Below are 19568 nucleotides of genomic sequence, written 5' to 3'. Positions count from 1 at the left end.
TGATTTATAAAGAACACCGTGAAGTCGTAAGTTTAAGTCATACTAATGTGGGTATTTAATCTGTTATTAATTGTAGTATTTGTTTATTTTGAGATTGTTGATTAATTTATAACTCATGATATATTGAATACTAAATATTCTAACTCTATGTTGATTAATTTTAAAATATCGATATAGTATTTGTGTAATTAGGGACATTCGGCCTTTACTAAATATATACAAAAGTCGATTAAAAAAAAACAATTTGTCTACTAATGATGTCAGTCCAGTGATAAAATTAAGGTTGAAGCCTAATGAACAAGTTTAAAATTATGAGTTCGAATATCGTATAAGAATTTATTCCACTTAATTTGAGTGTTTATATTATTTATTTTTAATTTATATTGATGTATAGATTGAATTTATGTAATTATATAAAAAAACAAAAACAAATTGTCTGTACTCGGAGAGGGTGGGAGTCTTGTCCTTTTCGGCGTATACAGCTCAGACTTACCCCACTCTCAGTCTCTCTTTCTCTCTCTCTCGCGCGCGCGCGCACAACACAGTCACAGACATATTCACGAACATGCAGTCACTGATGCTGAAGAATTATTAATTAGTAGATTTGAGGGGGCTTGGACGCCACACATTTTCAGAGAAAGCCGGCGCCACACACTTTCGCTTTCAATGTCTCAGGCCCACATCAAGGTGAGAAAACCCTAAAGAAGCCCTAGTTTGCTTATATATATACACACACAAATGTAGTTTGTGTTTTGACGGGTTTTCTATTATCCGCCATTAGAAAAGTAATGTGGTGGGGTTGTTGAAAGTTTAGATTTGTTTCCCTGACGGCATGATTGTTATGCAACAATGGAATTGAGTAGGAACGGTATGAAGTTAGGAATGGAATAAGGTTGAGAAATGAATCATATTTAAATAGCATTTTTATAATTGGTAAATAAGAAATATAAGGCAATTGAATGATCTTTCTTTAGTTAATTCCATTCACATGATTGGTAATCAAATTTACCCGTTTAATATATTTTTGTTTTGGGAACATTGAATACATTTATAAAACATCTAATATGTGAATAAAAAATCTATGGGAAAAATTATTTATTTACTTAGAACATATAAACAATATTTTTCTGCAAAAAGGTATTATATTGATTTGAACAACCAAATTAATTAATGTGTAAAATATAATTACAACGATCTACTATATTGTCTCAATATTTGATCAAATAAATAATTTAACAATTAAAATAAATACCAAAAAGTGAAAGCCAATAAAATTTACTTGATAATTTTGATAATTATAACTTGAAAAACATGATGAGAGAAATCGAAAGAAGAAGAAGATGGTGAGAGAAACTGGAACACGAAGAAGACAATGAGAGAAAGTGAAAGATGAAAAAGAGGTAGGTTTTGTTTTGGTTTATACGGATAATTTTATCAAGGGAAAAATAATTCCATTCCCAACATAATAGGAATAGATAATACCATGGTGTATGGATGGAATCGCTATTCCATTTCCTAAGGGAATAAGGATTCCTATGGAATCACCAATTCCTTTCCTTAGATATACCAATCATATGTATAGGGATGGAGTTGGGAATGCCAATTTCATTCCCACCGCATTCATACCAATCATGACCTTACTATTTAACTGATTGCTATATATGGATCTCACTGAATACGGTGGCATGCTTGTAGATATGTAGATGTATGTTTATTTAATTATATATACTAGCATCATCTGTACACTGGATGTGTGCGTCTATTTAATTTTAAATTTTAACATTATGAAAATTGATTAAAATTTGTTATTGGATAATTTTCTTAAAAGTTATTTAAATATTTATTGAATTATATAAGTGAAATAAAGAATAAGTAAAAATAAAATAAAGTAAATAATTGAAAATAAAAAATAAAAAAATTTGAGAATAAAAGTGAGATGAGAGATAAAGGAGGACAAAATAAACAAACACTGAGGTTGGTGAAAAAAGGAAAAGAATAAAAAGAAGAGAGAGACAAAAACTAATTTGATATTATTTTTTTAAATAGGGGTAATTCTGCCAATGTATTAAAACACATACCAATAGACCCTGAATAGTATAGATTAAGGTGTGGCACCCATGAATAATATGCATGAATTATACAAAACTTAAAAAATATTAATTACTGTTTTACACAAACTTGTATTTTATGTATTTACTCTTTTAAAAATGAAGAAGAAGAGAGAGATATTACTTGACATAACTGGAGGAGAAACAAATTTTTATGACAAGGGATAACATGTAGGAGGAGTTGAAGAGAGAGAACCAAAAGAAAAATGGGAGTTGTAGAATATAAATAAAAACATTAATTTAAAAAATAGTTATTAATAAATTAAAGATCCAAAACATAATTAGTATTGGTAAATAGTGCGGTTATATTGCTAGTTTGTGTCATCTTCTTTTCTTGCCTTCTGGATGCAAAGTGAAATAGATAATGAGATGGGTTTTCGGGGGTTGTTGATATCGAAAAATTTCGATTTTTGTCCGAATACGAAATTGTGATTGATTTGTTATCAGTAGAAGTTTTTCAAATTTTGACATTTTGTTCGATTTTGAATTCGGTTACCAGTTAATCGAATCGAAATGTCAAATTGTTTCTTTATATATATATACACTAGTGTATTTCAAAAGCTTGTGCATAATTAAATAAAAATTTTAAAAAGTAATTTATATTTTTTAAAAATATATTTTAATTGAAGAAATTAAAAATATTTAAATTTAAAAAAAAGAGTTATAAAGAGTTAGTGGAAGTTGAAAAGAGTGAGCAATGTGGGGGGTTTAGAAGAATGGTTTGGGGGTGTAGAATAGTGGGAGGGTGGAAAGTTAACAAGTAAATAATAAAATTAAATATTAAAAATTATATAAATTAGCAGACCAAAAAATTGAGACACCAAAATAGTGCTCTCACATAATAATAAGGTATAGATAATACTTAGTACTGTAGTTTTACGCTTTAAGAAAGTGGTAATACATGTTTAACACTTTTTAAAAGTATAACACTTTTACGGTTATTTTTTTTCTTACATTCATTTAATTTGATTAATTAACGTATTGAACCTCACTGGGAATTCAATCAGATAATTGTTTAGTATGATAATATCGAATGCACACTCTTGCTATATATTCTCTCTCTTTTGAGCAAGTTACTGGGTTGGGTGGGACCTAAAGGTTCTGTAAATAATTGTTAATTATTATGTTGAAGAAATTTATAATAACTTATGAAGAAATGACTTTATTTTGCACCTTGATTTACAAAGTATTGAAATGATTGATTCTTGAAAACAAAATGGACTAATTATTCAGTTGTTGTATAATTTCATTACTTCTCCTTCTGATATTTATTTGCGCATTTCTGGAATTGTTGATAGATAATGTTCATGCTTGAGAAACATAACCTAATAAGCAAATGGGTAATATCAGTATGTGATTTTGGAAGGAAAAAGAGTATCAGTATGTGTTAATCCTTGTACTTTCTTGGCTTTGTAATTTTTCAAAATGGACATGATGTGGCGGATTGCAAGCCACTTTTGGATGTTTCAACCTTCACTAACATGTTTATTAATATTAGTTTTCTTTTGTTTCGGTTTTTCTTTTTCTAGATAGACAATGTTTTTTGCAAGTCAAAATGTACTTCTTTCAATGTTCATATCCTTTAGCACTTGTCAAATTTTCTTTCTTTGTTTTGGCAATATGCATGTGGATACGGTCTTATAAATGTTACACCAAATGTTAGTGAGACTAGGTAATTTGATGGTTGACAGATATCCTGATTTCTGAAAATGAGGGGTATTACAATTATTCATGCATTCTGTGCACAAAGCACATACTGTAGAGTGGATTTAACTAAATGCATGATTATGGTTTACCTTGAGGAATTTTTAATATTGGTCTTTCTTACCTAAATTCCATGTCGAATGCTAATCTCAAGTGTTGTTCAAATATTTCATACTTTAAAACAAATTTGTACATCCACATTCAGGAAATCAAAATCATTTCATGGTTCTATAGAGCCGTAGGCCAAGTGCAACGTATATGGGTTAAACTTGGTTTGCAGACTTCATGTTACTATTCATCAACTATGTAGTGCAATAGGTGATGCCAACTTAATATTAAAACAACACGTTTGTTTAGGGGAATGGAATCTCATACAAAAAATTTAATTTCAGAAATTTGATTGTTAAGCATCTTATTATTCCATTTCAAGTGTTTGGATTTGGTATAAATTAAAATTCTTAGAAATGTTTGGTACACCATTTATGACAAGGGAACGAGAATTATATTTAGATAAGTAGAGAAAAATATCCTTGTCATACATATTTATGTATACAAATAATATATATCTATATGTATATGCATTTATGCAAATATTAATATATAATATTATCAAAATAATCTAAAATATATTGAATGCATATTTGCATACAAAATATAAATAAATATCTATCTTAGATTGGATGTACCTACACAAACATATTTTGAATTATATAAATATAACAGATAAAATGTAAAATATAATACAAATACAAATTGTGATTAAAGAAATAAAATGATAAAGAAAATTAAGAAAAAAGTCTATATTAGTATTATCCCAAGGACTAGGAATAAGAATGCACAAAAATATTAGGATTTATATTCCCGGACTTTGGTTGAATTGTCCCAACTTATAGGAATATATTTCCTTTCCCAAATTTGAAGTAATATTACGAAACAAAATAATATGAAATTTTGTAATTAGAATCTCGTAAAACATGCCAAATGCACGGGTCCTAAATGTATATCTTCGCTGACCTTTCCCATGAGTTTGACTACCAACCACTTCGACATAACTGGTATAGGCAAGACTCTTTGCTGGTTATTGTTCTTAATTACACTTCGAATGTAAACACATGCATTGAAGCTACAGAAGTGCTTTGACAGTTGGCACTTATTCTTTTAATGACTTGTATGTCTGTCTTGGCTGCATGGTGCGGTTTCATCCTTCTTTCGCCTCCCTCCTCCCCCTCTTCTTTCTTATTGTTTATGTGCATGTAGTAAATGTTAAAAGGTTTCGCATGCTTCCTACAATCTGTTTAGAACTATACTAAAAATTCAATGAGTTATGCTTGTGAAACTTAGCTAATGTACTTGCTTAAAATGATTCTAGATGCACACCACATGATCAAATCGATTGTGGATGTGATATTAAATCACTTATGGTTAATGAGTAGAAGTTAAAACAGAACCTAGAGTAGGCAAATCAACTTGTGTCTGCATTTACTGCCAAACAAGGTGTGTTTTATCCTTTTTATCAAAGAACATTTGACACTATTGTACATTTTATAATGTGCAAGTCCACATTTTTTTCTTGCTCTGTAACTAAAGGCTTACCTGGTGAACTATCTCTTTTGCAATTTTGCTTCACTTCTCCTCCGTTGAAGGCTTCATAAAAAATGAAAGGGGGAGATCCTTCCCACCCATCAGTTATTTGTACTGCAGCTTTCAGGTTGTTATGCCCATTTTTCTGAGTGCAGCCATCCAAGAGTTGCTTCCTCCATCTGAAGTGGGGAGGGAAAGTGAGATAATCACGTTGTTGTGTGCTTCTTACAATGTCTATATCTTCTGTTTCATGTCCTATCTGAAGTGATCTGACATTTTATTTTATCTAAAGGAAAGCATTGGGAAGAACAAGAATTTAGATTATTTTTGATTTAGGATGCTTGGCTCTTCATATTGTGAGTAACTATAGATGCTTTGGTCCTGAAGAGATATCTTCTGAAAGGGATGGATCAGTAATCCACTTTTGTGAAGGACCTTTACATCCTTTTGTGATTCTGCACTCGGGCGATGTTAATTTGATTCCAAAAGTATTTATTGATTTGTCAACAACTCTTCCCTTGCCTCACCAACTGGTTGTCCACAACTGTCTAGGACTCAGCTTTTTGTAACTTAGAGAGTTGAAAAGGATTTAGCTTAAGTTTTACATTCATGACTGCAAATGACAACAATAGTCCATTCAAGTTATTGCTTACTATAAGTGCTGATTTTGGGTTGGTTAATTTGTGCACTAGATTCCACATCTTACAGGATGTCACTAGGTTTCATCATCTGATACATTTGTCCGTGCTATACTATATGAACAAGGCATCAAATTTCTTTCCCTTTTGCAATTTCTACTTCATCATCATAATTATTACCTTAGGTTTTGCCAGTCATTGCATTTACCTTTTTCATGTTTGGTAATTCTCTTACGCAGTAAATTAGTTCCTTTTGTTTTCCTGATTAGTTCTTGCAGTGATGGAGTTCTGTGTCTGATAATTTTAGATGATGCAGAAGAGTTTGTTTATTGCTTTCTGATCTATCCAATAGTCGCACAACAGTCGATGCAAATAACTAGCTTCCTATAGTCATTTGTCTTTATAAATAATGTATAAAGTTAACTCACTTATAAGGAGCTTGATGCCAAATCTTATATCTGCAGGAAAAATACTGTGACGTATGTGGTGACATTGGTGTACAAGAAGCCATAATTACCTGCTCTCAGTGTAAAAGTAGTACTGAGCATATGTGAGATTTTCCACTCTGTCTGTTACTTTATGTCTCTCTTGCATCTACACCCTCCCTCCTCAGTGCCTCTCCTTCCCTCTGTCCGTTGCTAGCTGGATATCTGTTTGTGGGGTTATGTCTGCTTTGGCATGTTAATTTATTAGGTCGATATAGAAGCAGAGATGTCTTGGGTAGCATGCTGGCATGGGTGCGAAATCTGTTTGCTTGTATTGGGTTATCTGGTGTATTTGTGTTATGTCAATTTTTTCCTTTTGTCGGTTTCAGTTTCTTATTTGTTTTCCACAGCATAATTAATAATCTTCATCTTAGGTATTGTATGAAAATCCTTCTTGAGGAGCACTGCGATGACTGGCTTTGTGAAGATTGTGAATCTGTCTCTAAACCAAGGTCTGCAGCATCCACTCTGTCCAGAGAGTTGCCTAGCCTATCAAAGTTGGCCAACTCTGTGGAAGTGAATGATGGTGCTATACTGCATGCCCGGGCTAAAAAATGGCTGAATGAGTCAAGGAAGGTTTCTTCCGATTGGGAAAAGAAGGTGGCAACTGGGAAGACTAAATACATCTTGGCTGAAGAAGCCATCAAACTCTCATCAGGAGCTATGAAATCTTTGTCCAATTTGAAGGTTTCTCAACGCTCAAGCCTCCTGCAACCTAAGGGGGGAAATAGATCCCGTAGATCTTCTATCAGGCCCCTAACTGAACATATAAGTTTCTCCCAGCAGGATCTTTATAAGAGAGCTTCTCTAAAATTAAAGACTCAAAGACTTGGCAATACGGAGATCTGTCAACTACAAAAGCAACAATCCAAAAAACTCACAGGTGATTACACATTTACATAAACTATTGGATGTAGGGGGTGGAAAAGATAATACTTGCATCCTTCTCCACAGTATTATTTCTCTGTTTCTGGAAAAAGCTTTAGGAGGGGATTTCAATATTAAAAGAATAGCAGCTTATTGTTACCTTTATCTCATGATGCAATTGAGATAGTCATTTTGTTTCCTTTCTGAAACAAATAGGGTTCAGGGTTTGTTTCACTTGATTTATCTTGTTTTAAAGCCTGCTAACTGCTGTTTGAGATGAGCTTAATGAAAATATCAATTACGGGATTCCATCATCCATCAGTTATTGTGCAACTAGCACTATACCCATGCATAATGCACAGATAGGTAGTGCAATATATAAAAGAATGAGGACACTAGAGATGCTTAGTTTATAATTGTGTTGTATTTCAGTATATTTGATGATACACAGATTCTTTGTTAACTTATTTCTGATGCTTTTGAAGCCATAAGCAATTTGTAAATAGATATGCATGAATATTAGGTTTGATATTCTTATCTTTTGGCACTTTGCCTTAGCTTCCTTTTACTCTTGCTTCCTTCCATTGGAGCAACCTCTTTTGCTTGTGCCAACATATAAAACCTAATGAAGTAAAATAAAAATAAATACATTTTATAGGGACTCGAGAAGCGCCTTGGTTGTGTCTCGATGGAAAATCTTCATTACCATCATATATATATGCAAATAAATGTATAAATATAAGTATATGACAACTACCCACATTTATACATGGAATTTGTTGCTTTGTTATATATTTCAGAAAAGTTCCTATGAATTTTGGTCTAGTGCTTCAGTTGCGTATCATGTCTTAGAATATAGTAAATATTTGTGAACTTCTACGTGGTTCCACCAAAAGTGCAAGTCTGGTGGGGGTGAACCGTCTCCAAATGGCTCTAGTCCCATAAATATACATATGCTGAACGAGAATGCTGGAGAACATAAATTCCCCAAACAAAAGCAAGAGAGTGACAAAGAAGCCTGATTATGCATCTTCTCCATGACCCGATGTTCCACCAGTTACCATTATATGATTGATCATTTGGCCATTCACTTCTTAATTCTGTTTGCTTGAAGTTTTTTATATATTTGTTCTATGCATGAACTGGAGTTAGTTTCATTTTGCAGTTTAATAGGGAGTTCTGTCTGAATATTAATTTTATGATGTGATATGGAATACCATTTTTCTGAATAATCCTGTTAAGGAATCCCTGTCGGTTATAATTTTATGAGTTAATGAGAGAGACTTTTGAATTTATGAATACTAATTGGACTCCATATGTTTTTTGCAAGGGGTCATATTATGGTCCCTGGGATAAATACTAAGAATTTTATTGCATGCAATATGATGCTTAGTGATTGTCATGTTTTCAATTAAGGCTGCATAAAAAAGTTGCGAATCCTTCAAATAGAACTTGGAAGAAACTATATTATGAAAAATATTAGTTCTTCTCTTCTTAACAGATGTAGAAATAAGATTTCATTAACAACTGAACTTTATGATGAAAGTTAAAGAATAAACTTGTCTAACTAATATTGTATTAACTTCAAGTATTGTTGCTTCACAGAAGAGTAATGCCTTCTAGTTTGATATGGAAAAAAAGTCAAAGTTTCCATGAACAAGCGCACATGAGATGTGGCAAGATAAATAAAATTACCAGAAAAGGAGAAAAAATATTGTGATCTACACCTGCATAATTTCATGCCTTCATTTCACAACTCTACAGTTTAAGCTGCTTGAGTTTGGTTGAATGTATTTAAAGGAACTGAATTATGAATCTATGATTTTCATAATGCTGCATACTTACTGTATATCTTGGTTTTAGGTGGTAATGGATGTACTCCTGTGCAGCTAAGGTCTGATTTTGAAAGACACTCATGGACTCCTGCTTTGAGCACTTCATGGAAGTAAGTTTCTTATTCTTCTGTCAACTATCAGACTTACTTTCGACTGGAGACTTATTAGCAGTAGCAAACAGAACCTAGCAGTACTTTCTTTTACTTATGTTACTTGTCACCTTTTTCCAACAATAATGAACACATTATCATGTCATGTTTTCATCAGCAAGGGGAAGGAAATAGGTGTAAGAATCAAGTGTAGAAAAGAACTGATTTTGGGAAAACATGTGCAGGAATCTTGAGTCGTCTAAGACTTTGTTTGGTTCAATGAGTGAATAGAGGAAGGAAAAGGGGAAGGGAGAGAGCATAACTTACCCTACATGGGGGAAGCATAGTGCTTTTGTCTGAAGTTTGTTGGTACGATCCAGAAGGAAGTATATATGTACATCCTCTTCTTTAGTACAATAAAAGAGTTATGAAAGGAAAATTAGTTTTTTGTGTTTTACATTCACAGTTATTTCAGCAGAAAGTCGTGTATTTCATGGACAAGGGCCATAAATAAGAACACTGAGAGTTTTTTGAGCTATAGGCCTTAACCTTATATTTCCCCCTTCTCAACCAATTTCTGATGGAAACAGAATTAGCGAGGGGTCTTTTATCTCTGGGCCTTGTACATTTAAGCATGCATCCTCAAGAGCCTTACTGTTGACTAGAAAAAATTTATTTGTTCTTATGCTATGAGACCAATGTGCAAGCCTTTGGCATCATGGTTGACCTTTATTAGTGGTTTTTGGATATAGTATTCTTTATCTCTGACTTCCAAGAGATAGTCGACTTGTTCTGAATTTAAATACAAAAATTGTCAACCATAATTGCTTTCAAATACCCGGCCATGTTAATTTCATTCCTGCAATACAATAGTATGTTGTCGTCTGCATCATTTCTAGTTCATATTATATAAATATTCAACACCAACTAACTTTTCCTCTTTACTAGGGGAAGTTTCTGCATCCATGATGATCTTAAACATGCAGAACTGAACCTTCAGATTGAAGGTCATTCTCCCTCCCAAGTTCGTAGAAAGGTCTACAGATTCTCAAAGCAAATGCCTGAAGTACTTCATTTTGAATTGGTTTCTTGCAAAATTTTCTGGAAGATTTTTTTCCAGGAGTATTTACCAGATGGAAGAGACATTGGACTGTATTTCTTTTCAAGTGACAGAGAGAGGTGTGCCTCTGTTTTCCTTCATGGCTTAGAGCAGACACTTCCTCTCCAACTCGTGATTTCACTTTTTTATACTAATATAACATACTATTTGATTTGTGTTCCTTAGGTCTGATGATTATATCTCATTGCTGGAGACTATTAGTGTGGAAAATTTGGCATTGAGGAAACAATTTGATGACGTGGAGCTTCTTGTTTTTACATCCAAACTTCTGCCTGTGGATTGTCAACGTGAGTTTTTGTGTCTCTAGATATGTATGCCATTCTTGTTGTTTCTATATTCATTCTCTTTCTCTGGTCCTTGGTCTTATATGGTATCCTGGAGGCAAGAATGTTGTGGATTAACATGAGAAGGAGAGAATTAAAATTTTAAAAAGGTTTCTCTTTTATTTCGTGTATGGTCTTTGTTTCATACTCCTTTTGTCTTCAGATGAAAGAGTACTATATTTGCTTTGTTGGAAATGAATGTGCCAAAAATGGTTGATTCTCACACATACTGATAATATGATCTATCTAGCTGTTTTCCCCTTACAGTGACTATCATATTGTATTTTATTGTTTCCATTCTGGTCTCTCATGTAATATTTGTTGTGATTATCAAATGTTCAAGAACTTCAATGTTTATGGCTTTAATTTTGGATTTTTGAATGTTCTACAGGTTGGGAGGGGAAGTACTTCCTTTGGGGAGTATTTCATCGTCTTAAACAAGATTCTACTGCCTGCCTGGGTAATAGGGGAGCCAAATTCTCATTGATGCCTTCGCTCAACGCCAATTATGGCTGCAATCAGGGGGATGATCACCAGGAGGTCCATATGGATATGGACTTGCTAAGTGGGGTTAATGTGGGAAAGATGGAAGTTCCAGTTCGACATGAAACTCTTAGAGAAGAACATATGAACTTTAGGAATGACTCCGGTGGTGGGATGGATTTCTGGCTCAAGCAACACAGGTGCTGTGACCAGAGTTCCTCTGCAAAATGTCAAAAGAGAAGCCTGCTATAATGTTCTTCCTGGATTTGAGGGGACATTTAAGACCAGAGTCCAAAAAGATTCAAAGAACTTGGCCTTGTTGGAGGAAAGAGCGAGAGACCCAGGAAGTAAAAATCTGAATCTTTGTCACTGGTTGGTTCTGCTGACCTGACGTGAGACATCTACTGATAGAAATCCGGCCAGGCTCCAAATGGTTTGTATTTGGCCTTTATTGTTTATTGCTGCACTCGTCCAATATTCTGTTGTTGTTTACTGCTGCTCTAATCCAATATCCCTGTTCTCCTTTTTTCCAATTTTCTTGCATTTCCATTTGAATACTGGATTTAGTGGAGAAAGCATGTTTTCAAAATCGTACCTGACTGGCTGACTCAACCAGTTTAAAGAACCGACATGATTGAGTCAAAACTAATGATCCAGTTTGACCCTGTATTTTGGCTGAAAATGGAGAACCAGTGAAGAATCCTTTTTGCTTTTTTAATGCTTGCTTATGATTTGGTGAATAAAAATCTTACTTCCTAAAACTAAGTAGTGCATGTATGCGTGGTGTTAAGTTTTTATTCTGCTTTTAGTTTCAGTTGAGTTTTTCTTTTGATTCATCCTGATTGGAATGTTAACAATAGAAGTTAAAGTAAATTGTAGAAATAGACACATTGTCGGTGCGGCATTGGGGGAGATGACCAGAGGTCAAGCCCATGTCGCACATGCTCTTGAATAGAAAATTTCTGCACTCTTGGGTTAGTCAGGGGATTCCATGGACACACATCTAGAGTAGTGTAAAACAACCTGTTTTAGGTGCAAAACACCTGTAGAAGGTACTTACGCACTTACTCGATCAAAAAAGGAGACCTGCATATAGTTTAGGTGTAGAACTTCATCAATAGTGGAAGGTTTATCCTATCAAAAGCAAGAAAGCGAGACTGAGACACATTTTGTTTTATTTTTAAGGAGCCTGATCTCGTGTCAGAATTTTAGATATGAGAAGTGAGAAACACAAGGCGAAGACTTACGTGGTTCGCCCATATGGCCTACATCCACGAGATAGATACCAAAATGCTCAAAGGGCTAATTTATGTCATTCTCTCTTAATTTGAGGATATAACCTTCACCTATTTATGTAGGTAATTACATATACTTATAATGGAAAATGGAGGAAATCTCTCCAAAATCAAAACATATAAATAACACATGAATCACTTAGATATTATTGTGATTTTACAATTATTTGGAGAATCAATTAATGATTCTCAATGAAAACCTAGCATTATTTATATTTATAAGTAGAAATTATTAAATAGTACTGAATTGAAGAAAAATTACTTCATTTGATGCGGTGAAGAGTTTTAGATGAGAGTTGAAAATATACATTTTTGTGTCTTATATTATGCCTCAAAAGTAGTGGTTGAAAGTAAGTGGCGTTATATCATCACTTAATAAGCCGAGTAGTTGTTGAAAAAGAATATTATGAACAGTAAATTACAATGACCTCTCCTGAGGTTTGGCATAATTATGAATATTCCCTCGTTTGAAAATTACAGATTTACCCTATCATGAATTGATTCGCCAAATATCATAAGCAATGCTAGGTTGTCAACGAGAATCATGAATTTATTATCGAAATACTTGTAAAATCACAAGAGAACTACAATATTACGTGATTCTTGTGATACTTATATGATTTGATTTTGGAGACATTACTTCCATTTCCTATGTCGACATTTGTAATTCACCTATTTATATAGGCAAAAGTTATATCCTCAAATTAAGAGAGAATAACATAATTTTGTTCTTTAGGCATTTGTCTCTTACCGAACCATGGAAATCTCCTTATTTTGTTTCTCTCTTCTCATATCTAAAATTCTGCCACATACATATATTATATCAAGGGAAATTGTGTTTGAGATATCAACTGTATTTGTCATTTTAGAGATGGAGTTGCCCTGTCGGGGTTAATGGCAACATGTTGGCAGGACAGAGGACACTTTTATTGCTATAACAAGTCATTTGCATGTTAGGTTCTAGTTTATCTTTGACTCCTTCAGAATGTGTGCTGAAAACTTAAGATATAAAATATTCTCTGTGTCATCTTTGCTGATGAGGAAGCTCCTGTACCGGACTTGTACAGCAGCTGGTGGACTGTGCATTGACCTTTATATGAGAAAGAGTGATGTAGTTGCTAAAGACAAATGGATTTCTAATAACTGAGAATTTTCATTATCTGAGATTGGAGAAACAGATAAAATACATATGTTTTGCAGATGAAAAGGAGAATGATGATAATGGGTGCCATAGATGCTTCATTTGCATGCAAAGCACCTCCCCAAGATGAATTTTGGTTCCCTTAAATGTGATTCTGAAGTGGAAGATCTCTATGGAAGTAAGAAAACACAATTTGGTTGTGACCGGAAGTAGTTAAATCTGGTATGTCGATTTACAAGATCCTGCTTGACCTTTATATTGCTTTTTCCATGGTTCACATTATCCTTGTCATGTATTATTTACATGATAGTTTTAAAAATCTCATCCTGATAATTTTTTAGTATTAAGGACCAATTCTGTTCATTCCTCATGTGAGCACAAGATAATATTAAAGTTGGCACTGCAATGGTTTCAACGTTTATCTCATTGGAGCAAGGATGACAAGGCAAGATGATTTGCTTGGTCAGATTTAGAAATCTTATTCTAAATGACATGTTAAAAAGATATATGAACAAAATTTAACAGAAACTTCTATGCTATAGGGAAGTACTATTAGTATTCCTTGTGGCTAGTTTGTGAAATGAGGGATACGGTTTCTTTTCTTGTGAAAACCAGTGTAATCAGCAAAAGCATAATTAGTAATAAGTATTGAGTAAGTCTGTACTCCATTCTTCCCACAAAGAATGTCTACCTGTCTATTTTTATTTGTCCCAAAATCTGTCCTCTATACCTTAAATAGAAGCAATTTTGTCTTAAATAGCCGAGTTATATCCTAAACTAACATTTGTGCAATGGAAAACAAATAATTCTTGCCATAGTGCATTTGAGTAGTAAATGTTTATATTTGACACATTAGAAACTCGATGATGGCTTCTCTAAGTGAAACTAATTTTCTGAAATATAAGGATTTGTCTAAGCCACTTCGTTTCTTTTTGTCCAAGTCACTTCTTTTTTTGTTCAAGTTGCTTTTCTTTTTGTCTAACTCACTTCCTTTTTTCTGTGTGAGTTTCAGGAATATCCCCATTCATAGGTCCGAGATCTACATCTCTGAATTGAAAGGTCCGAATGATCAACTCTGCAATCAGTTGTTAGAATCAATAGGTCTTCAAATTGTTCATTTGAAAAAATGGAAACCCTTCTTATTGGATGATCATGATACTTCCCGAAAATCGAAATTCTTGATCAATGGAGGAACACCCTTTTTGTTCAATAAGATACCAAAGCGGATGATTGACTCATTCCATACTAGAAATAATCGCAGGAAATCCTTTGATAACGCGGATTCCTATTTCTCTTCTTATTGTTAGGTGTTAATAATGTTAATTAAGAGGTACAGTTTTTCTCAAATTAACCAAGGTTCAGATATTATGCTAATTCACTATTCTTTTCTGGTCAAGTATAATATATCGAAGGGTAAACTTGAAAGTAATGTTACAAAGCTGAATTTACTGTTTCGTAGAAAATGTCAACTCTAACATCCTTTATGGAGTGGACAGAGTAATAATATGTTGCATTTTGGTACTATAATGCACGATTGATATTTTTGTTTAAATTCAATTGATTAATTCTCTTATATGAAATGGATGTCTCTTAGAAATAGGGTGGTCAGATCCTGCATATAAAGAAAATTTGTACAAATAGATCTAGTTTTGCCTACCACATGAAAGTGAAAATCTTAAATTAAATTCGACATTCAATGCATACCTACCAGTTGGTGGATTCCTATATGAATATAACATAAATCGCTACACTTCATTAAATTTTGGTGATTCAGACAAGTTTTTCTGCAGTACATTTCTTTGGAGAATTCTTATCCACTCAAGCATTCTTGTGGCCAAATACCATAATATCAGGGGTTACGAGTATTTCACTGTATATGAGCATGGGGTTTTCTCTACTCGTTAACCTGGTGCTACTGGTGTTTATGAAGCTTTGCATGAAAGTTTGAGCTTCTCACTAGCCAATCCAGGTGCTGTGGTGACATTATGCGGTTTGTTAATTTACGGCTGTTGACCATCACAGTTCATGTTTTGTTGCTGTATTAATTAAAGAAATATAATACTGCTGCAAATATTGGATGACATTTAGAGTTCTGCACCTTTTTGGTTATGCTGGTTTGCTTATTGAATTTTGCAGTATACATTATGTCACATTTGTTTGATATGCACGACCTCCCTGGCTTCTCATATGGCTACCTATCAGAGCTTGTCTTCAATTAATAGATTCTGATTTTGAACTTGGGTTGAACATTGTTTTTGAGAAACCCCAGTTTAGCCTTCCCTACTAAAATTGTGTTAGATGCATTTCAATAAATGGGTTTTATTCAAACTGTGTTTTGGTGCAAATCAAATATTAGTTGATATTTCCGACTTGTAGTTATGCTTCTAGAAATATTGACCTCAAATATATTTGACTGGCCAGTAATTGGCTACATTTTTAAACTGCAGTCGCTAATCACCTGCAAGTTGAGGTGCCAAAAGGATCTATGCAGGCAATTTCTATAGCTGTTTGCAGTGTTCTGGGACAAGAAGAGTTATTCTGCCTACATATGCAGGGGGAAACTGGAAGTGTTAGTGTTAAGGAAGTTGAAGTATGCATGTTTTCCTCCCATTACGTCCCTCTATTGATGCTATAGATGTGCCCTTTAATATCTCAAAATCCTGAAAGAAAGCTTTTCAGGTGTTGTTGATAGAACTACTTGGCATTGATCTTACCTTGGTATATGAGTTGTATGATGAAGAAGAGAGCACCTGTGGTGTTTGCATTTATGTCTGCAGGCATTCGGAAGAAAAGGGCAATTTGTAAGTGTTGATAAGTTTCGTGGTGGAAAATTATGAAGGTAAGACCAAGGCAAAAAATTTGCTTTTAGTTAAGTTGGTAGTGCTAAATTGACAGTTTAGATTTGCATTGGTTGACTCAGTTGATAAGAATGAGCGGATCCAATTCGGTGGTTGTAGGTCCCATCTTTGCTACGAAAACTATATTGGTGGGTTATATGTAAATACACTCATAAGTAATCTATGATTTCAAGAGCATGCCCTAGCATGTGATGCTGAACGGAGCTGAAGTTTCTTGACCGAAAAAAAAAAGAAACGATGAATTACATTTTGCCATTGGACTATGTCTGTTTTTGCACTTTGTCACTGAAACTTTTTTTTCATCAACTTACCATTTTAATTTTGCGAAATTCGCACTTTGCCATATACGATCGTCTTTTTGTTGATTTTTTTGTAGAAAAAACTTCACATGCGAATACGCGAAAAATATCACATCACATAACCTTTAAATATTACATATGCATTGCATGTGGTGGTTTTTCGATAAAAAACTTGGTCGAAAGCAGTTATAAATGGTAAAATGCAAAATTTCATAAAAGTTGAGATGATAAATTGACACAAAAAAAGTTTAGATGCCAAAGTGTAAAATTGTCATAGTTTGAATGACAAAATGTAATTAACTCAAAAAGAAATTAAATTTTTTTTTTGAGAACTTAGACTAGTATTATTTTAGTTTATTATGATTAATAGGGAAATCCGGACCCCTATTGGATTCATTATGAGTTATTGACTCACCATTTTTCCAAGAACTATTCAAATTGTAGTTTTTTATTTTTTAATTATTTCAAACTGTTGGAGTTAGCCAGCTGAGTACATAATGATATTTGGATATTAATTAACAATATATTTGGATATTTGGATAAATGTGGATGCTGGTAGTGGTAGGTGGAGCTTAAATTCAATTATGGAGTGTTGGGATTTTATTTTTGCGTATTGGGAGATTTTGATTTGCCACTAGATTAAAAATATTTATTCACTAAATTGTAGTTTTTAAACTATTCGTAATTTGAAAATCATTTTTTTCTAGCCTAAATTAGTCACAGATATCAATTTTGTTAACCCACTCCCCCACCCCCCAAGAAAGAGAAAATTGTTCTCTGAATGCTAATTTACAAAGATATGATGATTCATAATATACACACAACCGAAATTGATAAATTGGGATTACAAATTTGTAAACAATTTAAAGTAAGAAATATAATGTGAAGACTATGAATTAATCTGCATTCTCATATATTCTGCATAAAATTGAGGACCAGTTTCCTCTGGAGGAGCAGTGTAGGCATAACCTCCATGGCTGGATATATCAAGCCCTGCTACTTCCTCATCCGGAGATATCCTCAAAATTCTGAGCCAATGAAGCAAGTAAAACAATGGCCCCATGGTAAGGCTAACCCACGCCAATATCACCAAAAGTTCAACTAATTGGGCCCCTATAAGTCCCCACCCACCTCCCATCAAGAGCCCGTATGATCGGTGTACCCCGATTTGCCCCGCATCATATGCTTGGACCACAAATTCCTCTTTAGCGAATAGCCCGGTAAAGATTAGGCCCCAAGCTCCACATCCGCCGTGCAATTGAGCCGCTTCTAGTGGGTCGTCCAGTTTGAGCTTTAGGGCCAAGATGTTGAGTCCGATGAGGACCCAGGCAGCGAAGAATCCACAAACTATTGCAGCCCAGGGTTCTACCACGGAGCATCCAGAGGTAATCGCAACAAATCCACCAAGTAGTCCGTTACAAACGTCTAGGCCATCCCAGTGGCCCACGAGTAATCGCCGACTAAATAGAGTGACGATTCCTGAAGTAGAACCGGCTAGCGTGGTCGTGACGGCTGTCCGACCAATTGCAGTCCAGTTCCCTTGGTCTGTCGTGTTGGGATAGGGTACAAGAATTTTGTTAAAGGATCCAGGATTGAAACCAAACCATCCAAACCATAACAAAAATGTGCCAAGAACCACTAAAGTTGCATTATGTCCACGCATTGCCACGGGATTTCCGAAGGCATCGAATCGGCCTACTCTTGGGCCTTCTATAAGTGAGCCCCAAAGCCCGGCAACGCCACCCACCAAGTGAACCACCCCGCTCCCAGCAAAATCAATGGCACCCGACCCGAACAACAATGAGCCCGAACTCGGGCTTAACCACCCACTAGAGGACCAAACCCAATGAGCCACAATGGGGTAAACAAACCCAGACAAGAAAAATGAGAAGATCAAATAGGCACTAAATTGGGTCCTCTCAGCAATGGATCCACTAGTAATCCCAGCAACAGCAATAGCAAAAGCCCACTGGTAAAGAAAGAAGCTATAATCATAAGAACTCGTGGGAACGTCCTTCAAAGCAAAGTAACTCGTCCCGATGAATGGGTTCTCATTCGGGCCTTCCCCAAAGGCGAAAGCAAATCCGAATAAGTAATAAGATAGGCTACCAACAACAGCGTCCACCACATTGGTGAGCATAATGTTCATGGCATTCTTGGCCCGAACGGAGCCCGCGCACAACATTGCAAACCCTAGTTGCATGACAAAGACTAAATAAGCTGAAAAGAGTAGATAAATGGCATTGATGGAATCAGTGACACTAGACTCCCATGAGAGTTCCATAGTTTTGGGAGAAAGGGAAGGAGAGTAGTGAATGATTGGTGCTAAAACAAGTTGGATAACTATATATATATAATAGTGAGATGCAATGTTATGGGAATATATATTTAATGTGACATTTGAAATGTAGCTCAAATTGCTGCATGGGATGGTCCACTTGCTGTTGACAGTCTAAGCATTATGAATCAGTGATATTTAGTATACACATGGTTGTGGATAAGTTGATGATTGGCAGTTTCAATCCCATTTGTTGAATCACTGTAAATTCATGAAATCCTTCCGATTGCATTTGGATTCAAAATTTTGAATTTATGAATTTCAAATGTTTAATTTTTTAAAAAAATTGTTTAGATAATTTCAAATTTTTTAATTATAATTTCGAATTTTATTTTTGTTTAATATTGATGGACTTGACATTCATTTCCAATTAAGTTATTTGGAACTTTTTCTCCAATTTCATC

General features: G+C 34.3%; 2 protein-coding genes across 7 annotated transcripts; one reads left to right on the top strand and one right to left on the bottom strand.

The window, feature by feature from the left end:
* Positions 466 to 16790, top strand: LOC105168837. 6 transcript variants are annotated; one of them, XM_020695672.1, is made up of 10 exons: positions 466 to 687; positions 6496 to 6581; positions 6891 to 7399; positions 9247 to 9328; positions 10256 to 10486; positions 10593 to 10714; positions 11142 to 11666; positions 13729 to 13891; positions 14682 to 15638; positions 16117 to 16790. In XM_020695672.1, exons 1-7 carry the CDS (start codon positions 667 to 669, stop codon positions 11483 to 11485), a joined length of 1395 nt encoding a protein of 464 aa, XP_020551331.1. In that variant the 5' UTR covers positions 466 to 666; the 3' UTR covers positions 11486 to 11666; positions 13729 to 13891; positions 14682 to 15638; positions 16117 to 16790. The 6 variants fall into 6 exon arrangements, with proteins under 6 accessions (XP_020551331.1, XP_020551332.1, XP_020551328.1 ...); XM_020695673.1 differs by lacking the exons at positions 466 to 687; positions 6496 to 6581 and adding an exon at positions 6588 to 6768; XM_020695669.1 differs by lacking the exons at positions 466 to 687; positions 6496 to 6581 and having other exon boundaries at positions 6588 to 7399; positions 14682 to 14728; positions 15460 to 15638.
* LOC105169386 (ammonium transporter 1 member 3) lies at positions 17625 to 19140 on the bottom strand. The gene has a single exon (XM_011089781.2). It carries the CDS (start codon positions 19108 to 19110, stop codon positions 17716 to 17718), a length of 1395 nt encoding a protein of 464 aa, XP_011088083.1. The 5' UTR covers positions 19111 to 19140; the 3' UTR covers positions 17625 to 17715.

This window comes from Sesamum indicum, linkage group LG8 (genome assembly GCF_000512975.1).
Source record: "Sesamum indicum cultivar Zhongzhi No. 13 linkage group LG8, S_indicum_v1.0, whole genome shotgun sequence".
NCBI lineage: Eukaryota > Viridiplantae > Streptophyta > Magnoliopsida > Lamiales > Pedaliaceae > Sesamum > Sesamum indicum.
The sequence above is the reverse complement of the archived record's forward strand: the minus strand, read 5'-3'. Positions and strand labels throughout refer to the sequence as shown.